The 16,083-nt window shown below is 47.3% G+C and overlaps 1 protein-coding gene across 1 annotated transcript in view; it reads right to left on the bottom strand.

The window, feature by feature from the left end:
- Positions 1-16,083, bottom strand: part of DGAT1 (diacylglycerol O-acyltransferase 1) — a 56,667-nt gene that overhangs the window by 25,245 nt on the left and 15,339 nt on the right. The window contains exon 2 of the mRNA XM_067467215.1: positions 6,545-6,632. Coding sequence (XP_067323316.1) covers positions 6,545-6,632 — 88 coding nt within the window. The remainder of the gene's footprint in view (positions 1-6,544; positions 6,633-16,083) is intronic.

The raw sequence follows: 16,083 nt of genomic DNA, 5'->3' as shown, positions 1-16,083 counted from the left end.
TGCAAGTCGCTTCTGGTGTGAGAGAATTGGCAATATGCAAGGACGTTGCCCAGGGGACGCCCGGATGTTTTGATGTTTTACCATGCTTGTGGGAGGCTTCTCTCATGTCCCCGCATGAGGAGCTAGAGCTGATAGAGGGGACATGTGTGTCTGTGAATCATATATATCAATCTATATCTATGGCTGGATGGCTCTTTGTCAGGAGGGCTTTGATTACGTTTTCTTGCCCCGGTGAAGGGAGTTTGACTAGATGGCCTTAAGTATTTTCTGTTGGTCATGGGGGTTCTGTGTGGGAAGTTTGCCCCAGTTCTGTCGTTCGTGAGCTTCAGAATGCTCTTTGATTGTAGGTGAACTATAAATCCCAGCAACTACCACTCCCAAATGTCAAGGTCTATTTCCCCCAAACTCCATCTGAGTTCATATTTGGGCATATGGAGTACCGTGCCAAGTTTGGTCCAGATCCATCATTATTTGAGTCCACAGTGATCTCTGGATGCAGGTGAACTACAACTCCCAAACTCAACATCAATGCCCACCAAACCCTTGTGTTTTCTGTTGGTCATGGGAGTCCTGTGTGCCACATTTGGTTCAATTTCATCATTGGTGGAGTTCAGAGTGCTCTTTGATTGTAGGTGTACTATAAATCCCAGCAACTACAACTCCCAAATGACAAAATCCATTTTTTGAGTGAAGGACATACATTGGGTTGTTAGGGTTGTTGGGTTGTTAGGGTTGTTATATATATATATACTAGCCGTCCCCTGTCACGCGTTGCTGTGGCCCACATGGGGGTTCTGTGTGGGAGGTTTGGCCCAATTCTATTGTTGGTGGGGTTCAGAATGCTCTGTGATTGTAGGTGTACTATAAATCCCAGCAACTACAACTCCCAAATGACAAAATCTTTTTTTGAGTGAAGGACATACATTGGGTTGTTAGGTGTCTTGTGTCCAAATTTGGTGTCAATTCGTCCAGTGGTTTTTGAGTTCTGTTAATCCCACAAATGAACACAACATTTTTATTTATATAGATTATTATATGTATACACATGTTATGAACTACAAAAGAGAATATTTTGACACACATACACACTCTATATATAGAAAGAGAGAGAGAAACAGTCCTATTTCCTTTCTAGGAAGAATCTACACTCAGTCTACTACACAGCCAAATTTCCAATATGTCTTGCATTCGCAGAGAAAATCTTTGCAAGTGTGCAGTTTGAATTTGGAAAACCATTGCTTCTCTCAGGCGCTGCCTTGGAAAGAGTTTTTTTCCCTTGCTTTCCTCTGCCTCCCCTTCTTTGCTTGTCCTGCCTCTGAGCAAAAGCCATACGATTGATTGCGGGTTTGGGCTTTGCCTTGAGCAAGAAGGACAATCTCTGAAGGCCCTGAGGGGGGAACTCTGGTCTGACAGCTCCTGATGATGCAACAAGGCATGGGCTTGCGATGGGAGCGCAATCTGCCTCCTCTTTCACAATCTGCAGCTAGCAGAGAAAGCGGAGCCAAAGGTTACAGGAGTAAAGGGGAAGGAAGCGGCAGATGAGGCAAGCCAACTGGCACTTCTTGCCTCCTTGCCCTTTGCTCTGATGATCTTTGGCCTGGCCTTCTTCCCTTCATGCTCCATGCCTTCTCCATCCTCATGGCCCACGCAGTCTCTTTCAACTCTATACTTCTACTAGCTGTACCAGCCACACCTTGCTCCGGCCAACCTTCCCTCCCTCTTTCTCTCCTTTCTTCCCTCTTTCCTTCTTTTCCTCTTTTTCTTTCCCTATTTCTCTTCTTTCTTCCATCTCTACCTGTTTCTTTCCTCCCTTTCTTTGCTCTTTGGTTACATCCTTACTTCCCTATCTTTCATTCCTTCTCTCCTTTCTTCCCTCTCTTTTTCCTTTCACTTTTTTAATTTCCTTCTCTCCTTCCTTGCTTCTCTACCTTTCTTTCTTTCCCTCCTTCCTTCCTTCCCTCCTTCATTCATTCCCTCTTTCCCTCCTTTTCTTGTTACTTCTTGACTGTCCCTTCGATGTAATATTGTATTTATATCTTACATAGCAAGAAGGAAAGGAAGAAGGAAGGAGGGACAGGAAGGAAGGAAAAAGGGAGGGAGGGAAGGAGGGAAAGAAGAGAAGGAAGGAAAAGAAAGAAGGAGGGACTGGAAGGAAGGAAGTAAGGAAGGAAGGGAGGGACGGAGGGAGGGAGGGAGGAAGGGAGGGAGGGAAGAAAGGAGGGAAGGAGAAGGAAGAAGGAAAGAAGGAGGGAAAAGGAGGGGGATGAAGAAAGGAGGAAGGGAAGGAAATGAAGGGGAAGGAATTGAAGAAAGGGAAAGAAGGAGGAAAGGGAGGGAGGGAGGAAAAGAAGGAAAGGAAGAAGGAAGGAGGGACAGGAAGGAAGGAAAAAGGGAGGGAGGGAGGGAGGGAAAGAAGGGAAGGAAGGAAAAGAAAGAAGGAGGGACTGGAAGGAAGGAAGGAAGGAAGGAAGGAAGGAAGGAAGGAAGGAAGGAGGGGAAGGAGGGAAAGACGGAAAGGAAGAAGGAAGGAAGAAAAGGAAAGAAAGGGAGGGAGGAAGGAAGGAAAGGGAGGAAAGAAGGGAAGAGAGTGAGGGAGAGAAGGAAGGTCCTTCACTCAAGGACCGTCGACCTTCCTCACCTCCTCTTCCGTTCTTCCTCCACTGCTGCCGCTGCCACACATCCGCCCCTTCCTCTTCCAACAGGGAAAGGAGGAGGAGAAGATGACCGCCTTCCTGACAAAGTAGGGAAAGAGAAGGGGCTCCATGTGGCAAGCTTCCACCTCCACTCCCATGGTGCCCACTCTTGCTTGTGTGTGTGTGTGTGTGGCCATGCACCTGGCTTCTAAGGCTTTAACGGCCAGCTGCTTCCCCGCGAGGAAGGGCCGTGGCCATGGTTCTCTTTGTGGGCATGCAGTTTCTCCTTTGTGGACATGCAGTTTAGAAGTCCTTTCTGCTTTTTGTTTTTGTTGGGGTTTTTTTTTTGTTTTTTTGAGTGAAGGACATACATTGGGTTGTTAGTTGTATTGTGTCTAAATTTGGTGTCAATTCCCCCAGTGATTTTTCAGTTCTGTTAATCCCACAAACGAACATTACATTTTTATTTATATAGATGATGCTGCAAAGTCCACACAGATCCTCCAAGACCCTTCCACCTCTAGGAGTCTAGGATTTTCCAAAATCAGGGCAAGCCTTTTTTGTCACTGTCAAGAAAATGTGAGGATATTCTTCTCCCTTTTCCTGCAGCCTTCTTCTCCGTGAGTGTGCCAGGCAGGCAACGGGGCCCTGCTGGGTGTCACACATGAAGAATGTGGCTCCAATTAAGGCCTGCCGGCTAATGGACCCTGGGCGGTCAGGCTGCTCACTTTCACAAACTAATCCAATTAAGGCTCTGGCCGCAGGACCAATCAAATGCCGCCTTCTCTGGGCAGCCTGGCTGACCGCTCTCTCTTGCTTTGGCACAGGATCTTGTCCACAGGGAGCTGGAGGGAAAGGAGCCAACACTTGCCTATCTTCTGTGCCTGAGAAATGAGCAAGTTTTTAAAATAATCATATAAACACCCATTGGCTTAGAGACTTAAAACTGTGTGAGGCTTCCAGATGCAGAGACAGTGTACCCGAGAACAGTGTTTTTCAAGTAGGGTTCTGCAAAAAGTTCCATTAGACCAGTGGTTCTCAACCTGGGGTTCCCAGATGTTTTTGGCCTACAACTCCCAGAAATCCCAGCCAGTTTACTAGCTGTTAGGATTTCTGGGAGTTAAAGTCCAAAAACATCTGGGGACCCCAGGTTGAGAACCACTGCATTAGACCATTCTCAAGAAACTCTTGAGAATGGAAATGATGTCAAGGATCCCTCCAGAGCAGTGATTCTCAACCTGGGGTCCCCAGATGTTTTTAGCCTTCAACTCCCAGAAATCCTAACAGCTGGCAAACTGGCTGGGATTTCTGGGAGTTGTATGCAAAAAACATCTGGGGACCCCAGGTTGAGAACCACTGCTCCAGAGAATGCAGGTTGAGAAGGTCGGGGATATTTTCATGCTCTTGTTGTTGGAACTCAGCCTGTGGTTGTTTTTAAGGACCAGGGTGTTTAAGATGTGGGGAGTGAGGACAATGAATTTCAAGAAGGTAATGGTCTGGTCAATGATATTGATGCAGAAAATGACCAGGAGATCCCTGTTCAAAGTGTAGTTTCCCATGAGAATATCCCTGAGGGGTGTGAGGATGACGGTGTGCTTTCTGAAGTGTTACCAGAGAGTTCCCATGATAAAGAACATGAAAACATCTCGGCACCTGGCCCAACTGCAGAAATTAATGAGCAAATAGATAATGAAATCAGTCAAAACAGGAGACTGAACAGTGGCTTCGACATTCTGCCAGGTTCCAATAGAAAAAGAAATTCTCAGTTAAAGCAGAACCAATTTCTGAGCGCTAGAGACCCAGCTAACGAGGAGATAAAAGTCTCAAGTACAGGATATGTAGTCAGATGAAGCATCGTTTGGAATCAAGTCAAGATCTCATCCTTGTTTCATTGAAGCTTTGCTTGGAAAATTCATATTTTAAGTGCCTTTCTTTCATGGGTTTGATTCTCGGATTCTATGCTTTTTTATTCATGCCATGGATTCATGTTTCCTGATTTCTTGCATTTTATTTGGGAAGTTTTGACTTTGTTTTTATGGACTTTGCTGGACTATTACTCTGGACTACTTTGCTCATGCTTATCTTCCTACCTAACTGGATTTACCTATTTCTTTAAAGTGTTTTTTTACTTTACTGCTTTATAATTATCTTCAATAAAAGGATTGTTTCCCATCCAACGATGTGGTGTTTAAAGTCAGAGGGCTTTTCCTGTCCTGGAGTGAGACAGATACAATCTGAGCTTTCCCAAAAGAGAAGCGTCTGTTTCAAAACTTCCAGAGAAGGAAACTCCCTCACCCCTGGACTCTGGTGCTACAGCATATTTCATGGTACAACAGCTCTTACTCTCAGGAAGTTCTTCCTAATGTTTTAGTAGAATCTCTTTTCCTCCACCTTGAATCCTTGGCTCTGTTATGTCCTAGTTTCTGGAGCAGAAGAAAACAAGACTTGCCCCCTTCTCCTCAATGGGGCATCCTTTCAAATATGTAAACATGGCTCTCATCTCTCCTTCTTTTCTCCAAGCAAAACACCCCCAGCTCCCTCAGCTGCTCCTCAAGGCAATTCATAGTTCCTAGACCTCTGATCATTTTGATCACCCTTCTTTAGAGACATTCCTGCTTGTCTCAGTCTATATCTGTAATCTACCCCTTAAGTCCACTGACCCCAAATCAATGCAGGGCTTAACATTCAGAGGCCACCAAACCCTCAACAGGCAAGGGGTCACTGGTGCAGAATCCACACTCCCGGCACAACACCAGGCACCACGCCAGGCCTAACAGATGCAAACCACAGCATCCTCCCTTGCAGATGGAGTTGCACAAACATCCATTCATTGCGGGCCAAGAGGCCAGGCGGCCAGGCCATTAACACGTCAATCGTCTCTCTGTGCCCTCCAAGTGCTCTCATCCGCAACGATGGAGCATCATCTGGCAGGCTGTGGAACAACTCCTTCTCCAGCCAGAAGACGGAAGGAAAAAGTGCCACGGACTCCTACTGCATGTGTTCAACACAGCAGAACACCTCCACGCCATGAGTTCACAGCAAAGGTTGAGGAATGAAAACATCATGAAAACATCTGGGGCCCTGCGTGGGAGGGAGCCTGATAATATGAACCAGTTCAGACTGGAAGGCTTGGAGGCTGGGCAGAGCAACTTTCGGAAACTGGGGGGGGGGGGGGGATTGAAACTGATAATGTGCTACATTCACCCCTACCTTAAACAGACAAGAGTTCTTTCTCCCACCCTAGACAAGCCACAGATATATAAACCCTTTTTTCCTAGTTTCCAACAGACCTCACAGCCTCTGAGGATGTCTGCCATTGATGGAGGCAAAACGTCAGGAGAGAATCATAGAATCCTAGAGTTGGAAGAGACCTCATGGGCCATCCAGTCCAACCCCATTCTGCCAAGAAGCAGGAATATCGCATTCAAATCACCCCTGACAGATGGCCATCCAGCCTCTGTTTAAAAACCTCCAAAGAAGGAGCCCCCACCACACTCCGGGGCAGAGAGTTCCATTGCTGAACGGCTCTCACAGTCAGGAAGTTCTTCCTCATGTTCAGATGGAATCTCCATGTTTCAGAATGCTTCTGGAACATGGCCAGACAGCCCAAAAAACACACACAACAACCCTGCCTTATTTTTCTTCATTTGTTACTGTGCTGTATAGTAGTAACCTGAGTCGCCTTCGGGCTGATATGTGTGGGGTAGAAATGGCATAAATAAATAAATAAATTTCCAAAATTTCCTTGTGACTGAATTTAACTGCTACTAAGATTCTGCGATCATCACAGAAAAGGAGTTACCCACTTCAGAACTCAAAAAAGGCCGGTGTTGCTTCCCAATCTCTCATTCAAGACCTGGAAGCCAACAGAGAAGGAAAAGGGGGGGGGGGGGTCTGCTCTGGCCACTCACCAGCATGACGACGCACCAGTTCAAGATGCCCCGGTAGTTGCTGTAGCCACTGGCCGAGCTGAGCAGGGAGTCCTGAAGTCGGTGGCATCTGTGAGGGAAGGGAAATGAGAGAAGTTAATAATAATAATAATAATAATAATAATAATAATAATAATAATACCTGGTGATGGCTCATGAATGGAACCCTGAAGGAGACAGAAGAAGGCCTGATTCTTGCAGCCCATGAGCAAGCCATCAGAACCAATGCAATTAAGGTCAGGATTGAAAAATCAGCAGATGACCCAAATGCAGACTGTGCAAGGAAGCAGATGAAACCATGGACCATCTCCTCAGCTGCTGCAAGAAAATGGCACAAATGGACTACAAACAGAGGCACAACTCTGTGGCCCAGATGATTCACTGGAACTTATGCCACAAGGACCACCTGCCATCAGTAAAGAATTGGTAAAGGGATCATCAACCTGCAAAGGTCGTAGAAAATGAATATGCAAAAATACTGTGAGACTTTTGAATCCAGACTGACAAAGTTTTGGAACACAATACACCAGACATCACGATTGTGGAAAAGAAAAAGTCTGGATTATGGATGTCGCCATTCCAGGGGACAGTCGCATTGAGGAAAAACAACAGGAAAAACTCAGCCGCTATCAAGATCTCAAAATCGAACAGCAAAGGCTCTGATTGCATAAACCAGTCCAGGTGGTCCCAGTGGTCATGGGCGCACTGGGTGCTGTGCCAAAAGATCTCAGCCAGCATTTGGAAACAATAAACATTGACAAAATCACGATCTGTCAACTGCAAAAGGCCACGACTTGGATCTGCGCACATCATTTGAAAATACATCACACAGTCCTAGACGCTTGGGAAGGGTTCGACTTGAGATTTTGTGATACGAAATCCAGCATAGAGATCTCGTTTGCTGTGACATACTGTGCTTTTGTGTCAATAATCATCTTTATTTATACCCCGCCACCATCTCCCCAACGGGGACTCAAGGCAGCTTACATGAGGCCAAGCCCAGACAACATATTACAGTAAAAAAAAAACCAAAACAGAAGCAACAAGCAACAACATCATAATTACATAAAAACATATGAATACATATGGAGCGAGAGAATCAGCCGTCTACGAAGACGTTGCCCAGAGGACGCCCGGATGTCTTACAATCCTGCGAGGAGGCTTCTCTAATGTCCCCAGTAGCAGCCAATAGTGAAAGGACCAAGGCAGAGATATCTCCAGCTCATCCCCTGTTTGGGTATCAGCCAGCACGTCAACGACTTAAATCTAGAAATAGTTTTCTTAGATCTACAGAGACGCTGGAACACCTCAGCAAGCGAGAGTCTAAAAGTGGCAGGCTCAAACCCAGAACCTCAACCAATGGCTGATACCAAATGAGAGACTCCCTCCTGGGCACACAGAAGACTGGGCGACTTGGAAGGCGCTGAACAGATTGTGCTCTGGAACTACAAGATGCAGAGCCAACCTTCAGAAATGGGGCCACAAAGTGGAATCCACGTCATGCGAGTGTGGAGAAAAGCAAACTACAGACCACCTGCTGCAATGCAACCTGAGCCCTGCCACAGGCACAATGGAGGACCTTCTTGCGGCAACACCAGAAGCACTCCAAGTGGCCAGATACTGGTCAAAGGACATTTAATCAACTACCAAGCTTGCAAACTTTGTATTTTGTCTGTTTGTTTGTTTGTTTTGTTCTGTTAGAATTGTAATACAATTGACTGGTTGCCCTGATACGACACATAAATAACAATATAACATTACAATAAACAGCATCACAGTGACAGTGGGCGGGCCACATGTGGAGGATAAAATGTAAAAAAACAAACACACACATATACAAACACATATACACGCATACAACACATATACACCAACTGGGCCACAGCAACGCATGGCAGGGGACAGCTAGTTAAAAATAGAAGGGTAGAAATAAAGTGACACTCAAAGGGTGTAAGTGTTGTTGTTGTTGAATCATATATGTTTATTTTCCTTGTATTGTCGAAGGTTTTCATGGCCGGAATCACTGAGTTGTTGTAGGTTTTTTCGAGCTATATGGCCATGTTCTAGAGGCATTCTCTCCTGACGTTTCGCCTGCATCTATGGCAAGCATCCTCAGAGGTAGTGAGGTCTGTTTTGTCCCACCCTGGTCATTCCACAGATATATAAACACACTCTTTCCTAGTTCCATCAGACCTCACTACCTCTGAGGATGCTTGCCATAGATGCAGGCGAAACGTCAGGAGAGAATGCCTCTAGAACATGGCTTTATTTTCCTTGTTTGTGCATTTGAATGAAACCATGGCCCCCAACTGGTTACTGATCTGAACGAGATCAAAGGTCCAACCTAAGACGATGGGTGGCAACCTGTCAGAGGTACTTTGGTTGTGTGCATGGCAGAATGGGGTTGGACTAGATGGCCTTAGGGGAGCCCTTCCAGCTATAGAAGTCTGTAAAAGCATCCTTCCTTCAGGGACAGGCGACCAGGCAGCCCAGGGCGCACAGAGGCCAAGGCAACACTCAGCCTCCCGTCTTGGCTCGTTTGCCACGTTCCGCCACGTTCCTCCAAGATCCGGTTCTGACTCTCAGGGCATGTAAGGAGATCAGCCTCTGGAGCCAGTAATGAGTTTCTCCTGTTCTTATCCGTGCATATCAAATGTGCAGGTGACGCCAAATTAGGAGGAGGAGGAACTGATACTCTGGGCGCCAGGATTAGGGCGCAAAATCACCTTAACGGATTGGAATGCAGAGTTTCAACGGGAAGACATGCAAAGCAGGGAGGAAACAATGAAATGCACAAACAAAGGATGAGGAATACCTGGCGTGGAAAAGGCATGGAGAGGTAAACAAGAGGGAATGCTGTGGTGCAACCACCAAAAAAGCCAAGGCAATTCTGGGCTGTGTTAACATCTAGTTCAGACTGAGGGAAGTGATGTTCTGTTTCACTTTGATTGGACTTCAGCCAGAATAACCATGTGTCCAGTTCTGGGCAAAGCAATTGAAAAAGGATATGGACAAGATGCCAGCTACCGAGAGCAGTGGTTCTCAACCTGTGGGTCCCCAGATGTTTTGGCCTACAACTCCCAGAAACCCCAGCCAGTTTACCAAGTGTTAGGATTTCTGGAAGGCCAAAACATCTGGGGACCCACAGGTTGAGAACCACTGTTCTAGATGGTCGTTGAGGGTCTCCTAAGGCCGCTATATAGATCTAGATAGTCTTTGAGGGCCTCCTAAGGCCACTATATAGATCTAGATCAGTGGTTCTCAACCTGTGGGTCCTCAGGTGTTTTGGCCTACAACTCCCAGAAACCCCAGCCAGTTTACCAAGTGTTAGGATTTCTGGGAGTTGAAGGCCAAAACATCTGGAGAACCACAGGTTGAGAACCACTGTTCTAGATGGTTGTTGAGGGTCTCCTAAGGTCACTATATAGATCTAGATCAGTGGTTCTCCACCTGTGGGTCCCCAGGTATTTTGGCCTACAACTTCCAGAAACCCCAGCCAGTTTACCAGCTGTTAGGATTCCTGGGAGTTGAAGGCCAAAACATCTGGGGACCCACAGGTTGAGAACCACTGTTCTAGATGGTCGTTGAGGGTCTCCTAAGATCTAGATCAGTGGTTCTCAACCCGTGGGTCCCCAGGTGTTTTGGCCTACAACTCCCAGAAACCCCAGCCAGTTTACCAGCTGTTAGGATTTCTGGGAGATGAAGGCCAAAACATCTTGAGGCTGTTCAGGTTCTGAACCAGTGCTTGGCTGCTGTGACGGTCTGGATGAGGGCAAACAAATTGAAACTGAATCCAGACAAGACAGAGGTACTCTTGGTCAGTCGTAAGGCCGAACAGAGCATAAGGTTACAGCCTTTGTTAGATGGGTGTGATCCTGAACACATCACTGAGCCTGGAACCCCAGGTTTCGGCGGTGACCAGGGGAGCATTTGCACAATTAAAACTTGTGTGCTAGCTGTGCCCGTACCTTGGGAAGTCTGACTTGGCCACGGTAGTCCATGCTCTGGTTACATCCCGTATTGACTACCGCAACACACTCAACATGGAGTTGCCTTTGAAGACTATTCGGAAGCTTCACATAATCCAAGGTGCGGCAGCCAGGTTGTTAACAGGAGCGGCGCTCAGGGAGCATACAACAACCCCTCTGCTGCGCCAACTCCACTGGCTGGCAGTTTGCTACCGGGCACAATTCAAAGTGCTGGCTTTGGCCTTTAAAGCCCTAAATGGTTCTGGCCTGGCTTACCTGTCCGAACGCATCTCCTCCTATGAACCAGCTAGGTCTCTAAGATCGTCTGGGGAGGCCCTGCTCTCGTTCCTGCCTCCTTCGCAGATGTGACTGGCGGGAACGAGAGACAGAGCCTTCTCAGTGGTGGCCCCTTGGTTGTGGAACGCCCTCCCTAGGGATATCAGATATTGGCCTGTGACCAATATCCAATTTTGTCCCCATTTGTCCTATTCTTCCTTTTCTGAAAACTCACAAGGAACTGGCTAGCTCATGGCCTGTGGCTCAGCAGCCATGCATGCCTAGATCACCAACTTTGAATATTTCAACACACCTTGCGATTCCCAAACCGAAAAACAGAACACACAACCCATGTCCTCAGTGAAAAACAACCAAAGGACTCCTCTCTGCACAATCACTTTCATTCTCCACTGCTCTCACCCTGCTGGACAGCTCGGAGTTATCCAAAGACAGGATGCTCCTTAATCCAGGAATTAAGACTCAAGATTTGGTTAATCACAGCCCTTTAAGCTCTTTGCAAAATCCTCTTATCTTGGCCTCTTGGTTGAGTCCTGGTTTGGGGCGGCACATGCCGCTGGCCGAGAGGAAGACGCATGCTGCGCACCTGAGCCATTCCCTTTGGGGCAAAGGTCGGGATCCCTTATCAGGTCGAAATCAGGGGCTGCTCTCAAGGAAAGCCTCCTTATCTAGCAGGACTCAACCATGATGGGGGAAAAACAGGAGGGACTGTTGTGTTACACATCCGCTGCCCGTTGTGGCTCAGAGATGTCATAAGCTGATGACAGCTGACAGCCACGCATTGGCATTCCATCTTGGCTACAAGCCTATCGCAACACCCTTATAAGTCTCCCCACCCACTGATAAGCACTCCTGGATCAAAGGCCAGCCTCACTTGCATGGCAGGCTTGAGGCCTTCCCTTTCCGGAGGAATAAGGTGATAGAAACAGGGCTCGTGGACAACAAGTTAAACATGAGCCAACAATGTGATGTAGTAGCAAAAAAAGCCAATGGGATTTCATCCTGCATCAATAGGAGTCTAGTGTCTAGATTTAGGGAAGTCATGCCCCCCATGCTCTATTCTGCCTTGGTTAGACCACACCTGGAATATTGTGTCCAATTCTGGGCACCACAATTCAAGAGAGATATTGACAAGCTGGAATGTGTCCAGAGGAGGGCGACTGAATTGATCCAGGGTCTGGAGAACAAGCCCTATGAGGAGCGGCTTAAGGAGCTGGGCATGTTTAGCCTGAAGAAGAGAAGGCTGAGAGGAGACATGATGAGGGCCATGTATAAATATGTGAGAGGGAGTCACAGGGAGGAGGGAGCAAGCTTCCTTTCTGCTTCCCTGGAGACTAGGACACAATGGAACAATGGCTTCAAACTACAAGAAAGGAGATTCCACCTGAACATTAGGAAGAACTTCCCGACTGTGAGAGCCGTTCAGCAGTGGAACTCTCTGCCCCGGAGTGTGGTGGAGGCTCCTTCTTTGGAAGCTTTTAAACAGAGGCTGGATGGCCATCTGTCAGGGGGGGTTTGAATGCAATTTTCCTGCTTCTCGGCAGAGGGTTAGACTGGATGACCCATGAGGTCTCTTCCAACTCTATCATTCTATGAAGGCTGCAGGGACAAAAGATACCAGGTGTCACAAAGACTCTTCAAGGCTTTGCCTCAAGTCACATCTAGGTCTATTGGTTTACACCCAAGCCTTGAATCTTGGCAAGTAGGATATGGGCTGCCTGGGAATCCATTGGAGAATCCTCTCCTCCCTTGGAAGTTTTCAAACAGAGGCTGGATGGTCATCTGTCGAGAGGGCATAGATTGTGCCTGTCTGGCAGAAGGAAGTTGGACTGGATGACCTCTGGGGGTTCAGAAAGGAGAATCCATCTGAACATGAGGAAGAACTTCCTGACTGCGAGAGCCGTTCAGCAGTAGAACTCTCTGCCCTGAAGTGTGGTGGAGGCTCCTTCTTTGGAAGCTTTTAAACAGAGGCTGGATGGCCATCTGTCAGGGGTGCTTTGAATACAATATTCCTGCTTCTTGGTAAGCGGGTTGGACTGGATGACCCATGAAGTCTCTTCCAACTCTAGGATTCTATGATTCCTTCCAACCCAAGGATTCAAGTCATTGCCCTCATCCCTGGCCCTTCTGACATCACTGAAATATAAGACACCGCCTTATATATTGAGTCAGGTCCAGTTACACCAAGTACAGGGAAGGTCCAGAAAAACAAGAAATTCAGGAGAAACCTGCTCCAAAACAAACCTGGAGAAATTCAGAGGCAACTTTGTCCCTCAAAGCCCAGAACTGTGAGAAGGAGAACCAACGGCTTATGACCAATTAGAACAGTGTTTCCCAAATGCTGATCTTTCAGGGGTTTGGGATTTCACCCCTCGACACAAGCTGGTCATTGACCAAGGCAGTAGAGCAGTGGTTCTCAACCTGGGGTCCCCAGATGTTTTTGGACTTCAACTCCCAGAAATCCTAACAGCTGGTAAACTGGCTGGGATTTCTGGGAGTTGTAGGCCAAAAACATCTGGGGACCCCAGGTTGAGAACCACTGCAGTAGAGGCTTCTGGGGGTTGATGTCCAAAACACTTGAAGGACTAGTTTGGGAACCACTGTGTTAGAGGTCTGCAGTGCTCAGGAGAAACAGCTGGTCCCATTAATGCAGCTGCACCCAAGACAGAGTTTCAATCCCAGAGCTGTATAACTTTGCACCACATAAGGTTAAGACCCCTAAACTATGCAAAACGCTATGCTCCTGTGCAAAACTCAATATTTCCTCATTGAGATTGGTATTGCAGCATAATCATAGAGGAATGGATGTCGTAATGCAGGAAATGGATGGGTTTGGACTAAAAAGCAATTAGCTCCAACCATCACCCAAGTCAAAAAAGAAGCACCACTAAAGCCTTGGCAGACTGTGCAAAAAGGATCTGTGAAGCCCACCTCCTCCAAGATGAGCTGAACCACCTCAACTGGGCTCTCCAGGCCAATGGATACTCCACCTCAGACATCAGAAGAGCTGCAAGACCACCGAGAAGAAGCCACGAGAGTCAAGACAGAGACCCACCCAGAGGGAAAGGGTTCTTGCCATACATCAAGGGAACCACTGACCACAGAGGGAAGCTGATGAGGAAACACAACATACAAACTATCTCCAGACCCACCAAGAAAATCCAACAAATGCTTCGTTCAGCAAAGGACAAGATGGATCCTCTCACTTCTGCAGGAGTCTACCGTGTACCATGCAGCTGTGGACAAGAAGTCTACAGAGGGACCACCAAACGCAGCAGCATTGCCCAGACACGAATCAAGGAACAGGAAAGGCATTGCAGACTCCTTCAACCAGAGAAGTCAGCCATAGCAGAGCACCTGAGGAACCAACCTGGACACAGCATAGTATTTGAGGACACAGAAATGCTGGACCACTCTCACAACCACCATGTCAGACTAGTCAGAGAAGCCATTGAAATCCACAAGCATGTGGACAATTTCAACAGAAAGGAGGAAACCATGAAAAGGAACACAATGTGGCTACCAGTATTTAAAAAACTCTAAAATTAAAACAGCAAAACAGCAGAGGGAAAACAATCAGGGACATCTAATCACTTCTTAACAAAAGATTGCTCCAGGCACTGCCAGGCTATCAAATGCTAATCAAGGTGGTCAGTTGAAACATTCACACCTAGCTCTAGCAGACAAGAGTCCTTTGTCCCACCCTGGTCTTTCCACAGATATATAAACCCATTTTCCTAGTTCCAACAGACCTCACAACCTCTGAGGATGCTTGCCATAGATGCAGGCGAAACGTTAGGAGAGAATGCCTCTAGAACATGGCCATATAGCCCGAAAAACCTACAACAACCCAGAGGCTCTTTGTCTAACCCACTTGCTCCATGTTCTTGGTCTACTCAGCTTTCCTCAACCTGGAACCCTCTAAATACATTGGACCACAACACCCATAAGTCCCCCAAGCAGGGGGCCTAAGCTGAGGATGGCTGTAAGAAACTGTATGAGCAACTTGTGCATAATTTGAAAGAGAAAGCCCTGCCATGAACCCCGAGGGTCATCCAGTCCAGCCTCATTTTGCTAGGCAGGAAAGAACAGCTAAAGCACTCCTGAAAGAGGTCTGGATGGTGCCTTCCTGCCTGGACAAAGTCGGTTGGACTGAATGGCTTTGGAGCACCTTGATTTCCTTCCAAGCCTTGGCCTCTAGGTCCCACCTCAGTCTTCGCTTCTTCAAACTCAAAACAGCCAGCCTCCTAAGCAATTGCTCATAGGACTCATAGATCTCCAGGTCTCCTTCAACCCTGGTCACTTTCCACTGATATCCCTCTTGAATTGTGGTACTCATAACGAGACACAATCCTCCAATTTAAATATTGGATTGGCTTTCTCTTTGGCGGAATTGCTTCAGCGCAGTGTTAAGAGGTCACTTAAATTGACTGTTGGGCAGCAATTGCTGCTTTATTGATATTATGAACTGTCCTAATTAAGTTGCCTCTACACAGCCCTTCAACAGCCAAGCCTCTGGGAAGCGGGCTCAAATTCCTCCAGATCATAGCAGATTTTTGTTTATCATATCAGGAGCAAACCCATGTATTTGAGAAAACACAAAGTTTGCAAATTTGGCATTCTCTTAAATGTCCTTTGACCAGTATCTGGCCACTTGGAGTGCCTCTGGTGTTGCTCTAAGAAGGTCCTCCATTGTGCATGTGGCGGGGCTCAGGTTGCATTGCAGTAGGTGGTCTGTGGTTTGCTCTTGTGCACACTCGCATGTTGCGGATTCCACTTTGGTTGGCTCTGCATCTCGTGGTGCCAGAGCGCAGTCTGTTCAGCGCCTTCCAAGTCGCCCAGTCTTCTGTGTGCCCAGGAGGGAGTCTCTCATTTGGTATCAGCCATTGGTTGAGGTGCTGGGTTTGAGCCTGCCACTTTTGGACTCTCGCTTGCTGAGATGTTCCTGTGAGTGTCTCCGTAGATCTTAGGAATCTATTTCTTGATTTAAGGCGTTGGCGTGCTGGCTGATTTCTAAACAGGTGATGGGCCAGAGATGTCACTGCCTTGGTCCTTTCACTATTGGCTGCTACTTTCCAGCGGGTGTCAGGTGGTGCAATACCAGCTAGACAGTGTAATTTCTCCAGTGGTGTAGGGCGCAGACACCCTGTGATAATACGGCATGTCTCACGAGGAGCCACATCCACTGTTTTAGCGTGGTGAGATGTGTTGCACACTGGGCATGTGTACTCAGCAGCAGAGTAGCAAAGCGCATGGGCA

Source organism: Anolis sagrei, chromosome 4 (assembly GCF_037176765.1).
Source record: "Anolis sagrei isolate rAnoSag1 chromosome 4, rAnoSag1.mat, whole genome shotgun sequence".
Classification (NCBI taxonomy): domain Eukaryota; kingdom Metazoa; phylum Chordata; class Lepidosauria; order Squamata; family Dactyloidae; genus Anolis; species Anolis sagrei.
Note: the sequence above shows the minus strand (reverse complement) of the source record. Positions and strands in the feature narration are given on the sequence as shown.